Source organism: Larimichthys crocea, chromosome XIII, assembly GCF_000972845.2.
Source record: "Larimichthys crocea isolate SSNF chromosome XIII, L_crocea_2.0, whole genome shotgun sequence".
NCBI classification, from domain to species: domain Eukaryota; kingdom Metazoa; phylum Chordata; class Actinopteri; family Sciaenidae; genus Larimichthys; species Larimichthys crocea.
In genome coordinates, this window is record NC_040023.1 from 16,175,450 (window position 1) to 16,186,260 (window position 10,811).

At 42.7% G+C, this 10,811-nt stretch overlaps 1 protein-coding gene across 1 annotated transcript in view; it reads left to right on the forward strand.

Annotated features, from left to right (window-relative positions):
- The first annotated feature begins 118 nt into the window (after positions 1–118).
- Positions 119–10,811, forward strand: part of efna4 (ephrin A4) — a 31,734-nt gene continuing 21,041 nt past the window's right edge. Inside the window, exon 1 of the mRNA XM_027286956.1 lies at positions 119–892. Coding sequence (XP_027142757.1) covers positions 768–892 — 125 coding nt within the window. The 5' untranslated portion in view covers positions 119–767. The remainder of the gene's footprint in view (positions 893–10,811) is intronic.

The window sequence follows — 10,811 nt, forward strand, 5'->3', positions numbered from 1 at the left end:
AAAAAAAAAAAAAAAAAAAAGATCCACCTGCTGCAGAGGAGAGCTGCTCAGGACTCTGAGCCTTTTTTTATTCTATGGCTCAAGTTGGAATAAGTTGAACTATTCAGTTCCAGATCAGTCACATCAAGGGGGGAAGAAAAGAGGACAGAGGGTCCCAGGGCAGGTCCTAAAAAAACTGGAACAGTGACAGACTGTCTCTCCACACCAGTCGGCGCACCTCACTAGGATTTAACTTTGCACTACAGTATCACACATCACCACACCCTTGTGGATTGATTGGCTCAAAGTTTTCCCCGGCACCGCCTTCAGCAAAGCGGATCCGCCCTTTCCCAGCGCTCCCCAGCCTGTAGCTGCCAAGCCAGCTGGCACTTTGAACTGATATTCTGACCCATTACTGTATACTAGAAACTTTGACCTTTAAATTAAAAGTGAGTCACTCTTTTACTTTATTACTTAGTGAGGTGATCTCAATCCAAAGAACACTATGCGGACCATGGACAAACTCTCAGGGACCTCTCACTGTGGAAGTCCAGCCTGCAGTCTGTGATTTAACCTTCTTCTTCTTCTTCTTCTTTTTCTTCTGCATTATGCAAAACTGCAGCAGCAGCAGCAGCAGATGAAGTTTTTGAGTTGTTTTTATGAGTTGGTGAAACTGTTGGAGGAAATTTGTTGACCGAGCTTCCTTTTTGCCGGGTCTCCTCACCTGATTTTGCACGCCACTCCCAGCCGGTGTAAAAAGCCTCTCCGCGGCCCCTGCGGCGGTCAGGATGGGCTCCCTAGTGTGGACACCGGGGACTCTGCCTGCGTGGAAAGCCACGATCTTCCTCTTTAACATAATCTCAGCTGCTGTGGCCAAAAGACACGTCGTGTATTGGAATTCAACGAACACAAGGTGAGGAAACGTTAATGATGCGCCTTGCCAGGACACAAATGAGATTGTTCCTCTGCGCCCTCTTCTCACTGCGGGCCNAGAAGAAGCACAATTTGGCACATTTAAATCTACTTTGCATAGAACAAACGTGGCTGGTCTGAACTTGCACTGCGGTGCTGTTGCACAACGACCACAATAATTCTTACTAAATGAGTCAGGCTTTAGTTGGTTTAAAGAATCTGTGCTATGCAGTACAACACGTCCTTGTGTACTTAATTGAAGAGGGGTGCAGAGCAGGTATGATCACCTACAACCTACATTAACCCAAAAGCTGTCAGACTGGTATTTTAAATTAGGCAGCCTGAACTCAGGGGTCCTGGTCTCATTTAAATGGCCTGATGTCACCTTCTTCTGCAGCTAGTTCTCTTTATCACAGTGACTAACCCTGGCTTTCACCTGTCCACTGCTTTTTGGAGTTGGTGATTATGCTACTTATAGAATGGCAGAAGTAAGGGTTTCTTCTTAAGTGTTTGTTCTGAATAGTGTCCTAGATAGCATTCTGAGGACACAGGTGTATATTAAAGGCTAAAATGCTGCTGCGCTCAGGCAGATATGTAGTTAGGTAATGGAAAGGTATGTTTGTGAGTGTGTGTAATGGGTTGATTGGGGCCATTAGCATGGCAGAGTCTGGCTCACCTGCTGATCCAGGTGTTCCAGTCTGGTTAATTGAAGGTTTGAGATGGAAGACCTGCAGGGCCAGTAGGGCCCAAAATAATACATTTGCCATTCTCTCACCTGCTTATTTAGAGACTCTCGCTCTCCGTAAGGCCTGATTCCCCAAACACTCTTTCAGATGAATGACCTTTTTTCTTAATAGCCGTTGGCCACAGAGGCCACTTTGTCAGTCACAGTTTTGTCCTGTGTTTTACATTTGTGGATGCACAAATGTGACAGAAATATGACTCCTGGGACTGATAATTTCCCCAAGGGCCCTTTTGTCAGGTCTGCAGGACTCATCCTGTACTAGAATCAGCCCAGATTCTATCCAGTGTGTCCAGGCGGGTAAAACCCAGTCCTGTAATTGGGATCCCACAGAAATGTGGTTGGGGAGAAACACTGTGAGGATTAGGAAGCACCTTCTTGTTCCCCGGAGATTCAGGGATGAATGGTCACAGCCTGTGGCAGGACCACACAGTTGGCTGCAACACCACACAATCACAATGCCATCAGCATCACGGCGGAGAGTAACCCACTGTGGCAGAGAATCACTCTCATCAGCAACACCACCCAATCACAAAGCTATCAGCACAGCCGTGATGCTGCACCCGGTTCTGAATCCCCTGGGTTTATAGCTAGCACTCTCCTTCTTTCCTCCTCTCCTCTCCTCTCCTCTCCTCTCCTCTCCTCTCCTCACTCTTCATTACCTCCATTGTTACATCCCGCTCTCCTTTTCATTTTTTGTCTGCGGCCCTCTCCTCCTCCTCCTCCTCCTCTTCCTTCGCGCCCTTTATCTCTCATGACTCCCTCCTGCCCAGTGATGGATATTGGCAGTGTGATTAGTTGAGCTTCAGTCATTTTCCCATACCATATTTTCTATTAGCTGCCCGCCAGCCAGCCAGCCAGGTTGTCCTGAGGCCTGTAAATGTAGCCTGGCGAGGGAAAAGGAGCACAGGGACTGGGGAGAGATGCTTTTGTTGGCTTGGCGCTGCACTACGGGCTTGATGTTCAAGGCACAGGAGGCACTCTAGCTCACAAAGTAACCATATTTGTCTTTTTCTGTGTTTGCTCACAATGTTATAATAGTTTGAAATTATGCTGAAAAGCTCTAGGCTCATTTCTTAAAGCTCTCAATTAATATTTTTATATTAACAATGACTCGGGTGACTATGTAATGTGAAAGTGGTCAAAGAGAATTATCATCTTGCACTTCTACAGAGCATCTTTCAGCTCATGGTTTTGGTTTAACAACCAGCAACTTTGTTTGTTGTGATTAATTTTCATCAGCATTGTTTATAGCAAATATCTCCATAATATCCTACAGCACCAAACATAGGAGGGGAAAAATTGGTGAATATAGTGGAGCATTTAGCAGTAAAAGAGACAGATATTTCACTGAGGAGTTTGGTGGAGAACAAAATGGGACAATTTATGGGCTTAGAAGAGAGTGAATTCTGGTCTTACATTCACCAGGTTGCCAGAATTATGGCTTGAAATGCATGCTAATCTTGTTCCATGTCTGCCGGCTCTGTAAATTGCCAACTGTTTGCTAACACTGCAACTTTACAAGCTAATATGTCAGTGCCGTGTCTCCAAAAATCAATTAAATTTGCTGTCAGAGCAACAATTAAGTTGCTCTGGCAGCTGAAAAGCCGAAAGAATTGAGTAGACCAGTTTATCCATGCCTTCATTATTCCTGCTGTCTCTGACACTGGAAAAACAGCTAAAGAGGAGCCTGCTGCCGTTCCAAACATTAAATCAAAGGCTCAGCTCGTATGTAACATAACTGTAGCTGGTGAGCAAACATGCCCTTTTTTAATACAGATGACAGAAGACATTCCCTGCCCATTACCTTTCCTTTGACGTCTAGATTTATGGTTTTAATGAAGCGGGTGCAGTGAATTGGAGACTGAAGGGCCTTGTTGCTCGGCTCTTCACTGGCTGTAACAAAGGCTCAGTGAAACACTTCAACTGGCACACATTTAGGAGCCTCCAGATTGAAAGATGGAGCTCTGGAATAAAAGTGATAGACTGGCTGCAGGGTCAGCGTTGAACATCATGGTCTAGTCAGATAGCCTGGCCTCTTTCATTGTGGGGTTGTTAGATTGCCCTCTTTTATGATTTTATGAACAGGGTTTACGATCGTTCTTGACTTTATTACGGTCTTTCTCTCAAAGCAATAGCTCCTTATTAAAGGAGAAATTATTTTTTACTTCCTGGAGCAGTTAGAGGTTAGTAAAATATTATAACCAGACCGCTTTAAGTGTGCTTTGAGTGTGTGTGTTTGCGCATGTGCTGACAGCAAACCTCAGCAGAGTAGCAAGCTCAGACTGGGTTATTGGTATATTAAGCCCCCTCCTTTGTACCATGGTGTGCCCTAAAACCTTAAAACCCCAGACCAAATAAGTCAACCAGCCTATTTTCTGAATACAACAGTGTCTGCTTCTTGTGCTACATTCATCCTCATAAATCCACTCAGGATCTGTCAGAAAGTTTACTCAGAGCATCAAAACTTTAAGGATTGAATTACCTTTTTTTTTCTTTCTTTGCAAGAGATGGCTTTTACCACCTTATATATGGGCTGCTCATACATCTGTAACAAGAATAAATGTCACCCAAACCTGAACCTTAAATAAGCTACTCCATTTCCCTGTCCTCTGACTTACCCTTGTTCTTGGCTCACACCTCTACTTGTTCTTTCTCTCGTATCCGACATGGCAGGAGTCAAACTTGTTGCAACAGTTCCTCTGGATCACAGCTCAAACTTTAGTCTCTTGTTTCCTGACTCTTGTTGTCTTTCATTTCCTGCACTACAGTGGATTAGTTGGGTGTTAATTGGAGATTTTACTATTTACATAGAGGCATATTGCACAATAGGAAAATTATAACCAATTTCCCATACCTGTATATTCTCTTGCTCAAACTTGAACCCACTCTGCAAGTTTGGACACAGACCTTTTAAAGCATGTAAAAACAACACCAAAGCAGTCCGGGCCCCTCTGAACTCTCTCTCTCTCTCTCTTTGTCTGTAACTCTCTCCCCTCTACTGACACAGGCTTAGGGTGAGCTCCGAGCCAGTGAAGCATGTTTAAACGGTGCGTGAGAAGATGAATATTTGTATTGGTTTTCTGTATCTTTATTGAAAGCACCCCTCATAAGTCTTCTGTGTAATCTCTGCTCTGTTTATGCATCATTTCCCTCTGTGTGTGCACTCATGAATGATCTAGTTTAAATACCAAAGTAAATCACATTCTGCATACCATACCTTCACTCGCACACACTGGACTGATCTGTGCACACACACACACACACATGCAGTATACAGTAAAGTGAAAGCAGACAGCGTTTGTAATTGTGTCTTGTCAAGGGAGATGATTGCACCTCTAGACTGATTTCTTTTTTTATTTATTTTTTTATTATTTCTTCACTGGCCAACCTCTCTGTGTCTATGCCTCCTCTGATGTGTGTGTGTGTGTGTGTGTGCAAATTAATATATTTCTCACACTGTCTGCTATCTCTACTCTCTGTGTCTGTCTCTGTACTAATCTCTGTCTTCCCCTGGTAAATGATTAACATGGAGAACCTGGCTGAACTATAATCAACAAACCCACAGTGTGGTAATTACCACTTTATTCCCTGCCCTGCTAACAAAGCAATCTCTCTCTCTCCACGTCACTCTGTCTCTCTCTCACTCTCTGCTCATCTGTCATCTAACCGTATCAATGTCTGTCTCTCTTTTCTGTGTCTTTTGGTGCCTATTGTCTCCCTCAGTGCTGCGCTGTGGTCTACGTAGATCCATAGATGTTTGTGTGTGTGTGTGTGTGCCTTATCTGTCTTTTTAAATGTGCTTTGTCTGTTTGTTTGTGGTATTGAGTGTATTATCTGGAAGTAAACTGTGGCTGAGTTAACTGTGTGTACACTTGAGCTTCTTCATCTCTGTCGGAAAACAATGCGAGGCAGTGATCTTAGTGATTTGTACGCCAGTGAATTGACATTTGGTGCCATTGTTGTCGGTTGAAGTTCATTTTAGTAGAACAATTGCTCTGTTAGATTGTGTGTGTGTGTGTGTGTGTGTGTGTGTGTGTGTGTGTGTGGAACTGACCTGCTGGTTTGCATGAAAGGGAACTCTTTGTTTCCTTGAGAAGAGATGGAGTGTGATAAATTTCAGTTCTGAAAAAAACAAAACCCAGAAATGCACCAGGATACTGAGCCCTATTAAAACACTCAGGTTTTTCGATTCATTTGTGATCTTGAACATGATTCATGTTTTTTTTTACAGATTTCTCTTCCGTTCACAGCAAGTAGTGAAAGTGGCTTTGACTGGAAAAACTCTCAGTTCCGGCCAGCGGTGAGTGGCTGTGGGAACATACCAACCGCTGTGCCGGCCTCTCGTCTAAATAGGTCATTGTTTTGTTTCCACTCGTTAGTTGATTTTAGGTGTGACTAAAGTGTTGGAGGGAAAAGGCGTGTTATTGCCTTTGGATGCTTGGTTTTTTAAAGGTGGGGCGTGCAGATAGAGTATTGTGCAACCATGTCTTTTGCTCTAAAGTGTCACGTGGCCTCATTTTGTGAGAGTATTTCAGGCGAGTCTTTACACAGATGGGTATAGGTTACTACCCACTGTAGTACTGACACTTCCTCCTTTTTTTTGTGTGTATCTGTGTGAAATCAGTAATCCTCCATTTTTGTATTTAGTGTTATATTATACCCAAGAACCGAACCAACATAAAAGTTGCACAACAAAAATAATCCTTGCAGCGATACGCAAACACACACACATACAAAAATAAATAAAGGGAGACTCAAGCACACTGTGTTGAAAATGAGGTTTGGGCAAAGGCCTAGTGGTGAGGATGTCTGTATTAAAATGGATCAGATAGTCACAGTGCAGCTTGGAGCCGTTGGAGCAGACATGGTGTACAAGCATGAAAGGACGGCCGCTCTTTCCTCCTGGTCAGGATATTTAGTCAATCGATACCAATTTAACACCCAGATATTATCGCTGGCTTCTCGCATTATCGCCAGACTGCATATGGACCCATCTCTTTCCCAATTTCTCACCCTGCGCCGCTCTGTTTCTCTGTGTACACACATACATCAATATTAGGATGCATTAAGCCATAATAAGTTATATTGTATGAATGTCTCCAAGTGGGATGGAACAGCTGTGGAATGAAATGAGGTTCATTGTTGTCTGTTGTTCAGTTGGTACAGCATAGTCTGGCTTGGGCACAAAATGGCTGCTGATGCTGTACGTGTGTGAAGTGGGTGGTTATGGTGGTTGAGGAGTATTGGTGAGCACTGAGTGAGAGCACATTCATTCATTGATTCATTCATTCATGGCATACAATGAGCCGGCATTGTTGTAGGTGTCAGGCCAACTGTGTATTCCTCTGACATACAAAAACAGCAATTAAATTGTGGCGTGAGAATATGTAAACTCAAAAATGTGGGAAACACTATCAACTTAAGCTTCACCAGAATAACACAACCTTCTCACTGTTTAGCCAATAAGTGTGTTTTTTAGAATTACGCACGCACACTCACGTGCACACAGAAACAGGCAGACACACACTCTCGAGTACATCTAACCCCACACAATGCTCTTCCACTCAGCTCAGAAATCCTGCCAAGAGGCAACCTGGGAATTCCCTGAGACAGAAATTGAATTAGTATTGACCCAGGCAGAGCGAAAGGCTGTAGAAGAAACCTGGATTATTGTACTATACAAGGTCCTCACTGCCAGGAGGACAGTGAGACATGTTTGCCATCATATCGCAAATCTTCAAAGGTGCTTAAGGACAGTCACTCCAAAAGTTCTTTTAGAGCACGTACGTGTTGTTATAGATGATGTTACAGTACCAGTACAATAGTTAATGCAATCTTTCTGTTACCTCAGAGAACGTGTACAAATTCCACGCTTTTAAATGAGAACAGCACTTGTTATTCATATGAACTTGTGAAGAATACTGATACTCATATGAGTCTCACAGTTCGCAATGATTTCCTTTTGTTTTGCTCGCTGCTTTGCGTCCTGTCGTTAGCCACCAGGAAGGCACTCTGCACGAATCACTCCTATCTGCACCTGGTAGCACATTTTGTGTGCAGTACTTCAGATCAGTAGGTCACAAGCCACAAATATGGAGGCACAGAAAAACTGCAGCTTTCTTGTTTTAATATGCATACATACTAACTGTAACAAATAACTGAAGGAGCCTGATAATAGTTTTAACTGTTCTTTTATTGCACAATTGTTGCAGTCGCAGTTTCTCGTTAAAACTAAAGAGAAGTAGTTTGAAGTGATGCTTTATTTTGAGGAAATATTGTGAATGTGCACGTACATTTATAATAATAACGTGAGCTGGCATTCTGCCATGGAAAGGCATGCTGAAGGATAAAAAGTACTTTGCTTTTAAATGAAATCTTACAGATTCTATTACAGGCCTGCATTCACTGGAGGAAATGGGGGGAAAAAATAGTAAAAAGTAAAAAGCTGAAAAAATAAGTTTCTCGCCTTGACCAGCCAGCTTGTATGTCTTTATTAATTCATTGATCATTCATTGATCAGATTATGTCCTCTGCTAGTCATTTAAAATCCTAAAAATCCAAATAAAGTCTTGTGAAATAGCACATAGGGTTGTATGTGTAATGTACTTGTTGCATTATGATGAAAGGAGCAGCCGTCTTCACACCAGAACAAACGCTATGGACTAATAAGCCTGCTACAAACACAGTTCCGCTGCACTTTATCTAGACACAACAAAGAGACACTTAGATAAAAATATTAAGTGGTGTGAACGTGTGTGTGGGTGTGTTTTATGAGGTGTATACTTGTGTGTGTGTGTGTGGCACCTTTTTTTTTTATAAATAAGAATTACCATCTCGTTAAAAAAGAGAGAGAGAGCTTCAAGAAACACTTTTCAGCAATTTTCTCAGTTCCTAAAAAAAACAATACCTTTTATTCTGCGCTTTGTGATTTCCACAGGAGATGGATCACATGACAAATGTTGCGTAGATATTTAGAATCTGCTGAATGATTTTAGGAGACTTTTCCATGGTGGAACAAAAACTAATATTATTTTGGCATTGCCTCCCAGAAGTATGGCAGCACAGCCTACTTTCCAGCCCCCAATGATGTGAAACACACATTCCTCTTCTCTGTTTCTTTTTGGGCTGGCATACACATAACACACACACACACACACACACACACACACACACACACACACACACCAAATATGAATATACACACTCCCCTCTCTGTTTCCCTTTTTTCTCGTCAGCCCCCAGAGATTGTAAAAACATTAGACCTGCAGTGGAGAGAGCGAGGGATGGAGAATGCGTTAAGGAGAGGATGGTAGGGAAAGAGTCAACAGATTTCAACTCCCAAAACAGCTCAGGAAGGCCCCCAGGGATGGAGGGATGAGGTGAGAGGGAGAGAGGGAAAGGGGGAAGAAAGGATGTCAGCAGGTATTACTATCACTGTCACAAGCAGGCGTGAGGAGAACCCCCCCCCCTCTCCCTTCAGCCCCTCCCTCCCACACATACGGGGGGGCTCTCACTCTGTGACGCAGGCTCGTATACAGGTGTGGTACCGAGACACACACGCACACCACCAATAGTACCATCGCCTCGGCTTTACACACACTTGCACGCGGTTGCTCGGACTCTGGGGAGTGCCCCAGTAGGAATCACACCCCATTTAGAACTTGACACCGTGTGTGTGTGTGTGTGTGTGTGTGTGTGTGTGAGAGAGTGTGTTGACTAAGCATACGGTGTGTATGGTTATGCATGTTGCAAGATTACAATAGAGTGTCTTTATAGTAAAAAGGATAAAATATGAATGGAATGTGGTTATTCAAACATTCCTGTGTTTTTTGGGGTTTTTTTTTTAGGGATACGGTAAGATGATGAGATATGGTGTGTGTGTGTGTGTGTGTGTGTTAGCATATTTGAATGTTTTATTTTTTTTTATGCAATAACCACTACCACGTGAAGCGCAGTAATGCACAGCTTGATCCCTGTCTCCTGATACTCTGACTGCTATTTTTTCCCTCTCCTTCCTTGTTCTTTTTTCTGCCCTTCCTCCTATTTCTCCTCAACATTTTGTTCAAATCAAATCTTTTATTTATGGCTTCAAGGGAATGTGTTTTTTTTTCTTTCCTTTTTTTTAGAATTATTTCTTATTTCCAACCTAAAGTTGTGCAGCTAAATGAGATCTGTTCACCCTTTACTGTGTGTATCCACTTTATTTTATCGCAGTGTGGTGCATATGTTATTGCTTTTGTAGGATGCTAAGGTAGCTTGTACCATGTCCTACACTGACAGGCTGCTGACGCATTAGTATGCAGGTAGTTAAATACTGGACATGCTGCACAAACAGGGGACCCACCTTTCTTTGAGGCTGATTAAATTGTGTCAATCAATTTGAAAAGTTATCTTTTTTTTATGTAAACTGTCATTTTTGTAATGAATTACTCTCTGCCACTGTCCAAAAATATGTTTTGTTGTATTCATCATAAATGATCAGATAGTTGTAATTCACAGTCTGAGAGCATCCAGAGTAGTCGTGGTATTTTTGTGCTGAATGGAAGAGGGGAAATAGCCTTGTCCCAAATCTCCATAGCTATGGCCTTGTAGCAAGAGAACTCATGAATCTCATTGCTCCCCTATTCAGCTGGAAATGGAGTTCTTGTACGCAGCGTGCTTCTCAAAACACTTGAGAAGACGCTCTATGTTTATGATTGTGGAATTAATCTGTGTGTTCTCCTAAAAATACACCAAATGACAAATGCCTAGTCATGAAAGTCAGAAAAGCCCTTACTCGCTACTTTTAGGGGAAAAAAAGTATTTATTTATGTTTTTAAGGAGGTTCCCTGATGGATTTCCTTTCAGAACGGAAAACTGTTGTGAGCATTGTTGTTCTTCAAAGGTGCAGAACATGTGGGCTCTTTTTGTAGCATTTGCTTATTGTGGAGCTGGTTTACAGTGGACTTAGTGTCAAGAAAATAAACTCACCCACACTGTACCTCGTGCGTGCTAATCTTCTAATTTTGGGTCATTGTGGTTCATTACTTAAAGAAGCGACCAGTCATCTTTAATCCCAAATTAATCAGTTAATCCCAGTCCAGTGTTAGGTTGTTGTTAGCACTGTGTGAGACTGCCGTCTGCACCTCTCCCCTTGACCCTCACCACTTCCTTCCTCTGGGCTCCTAACACCCCC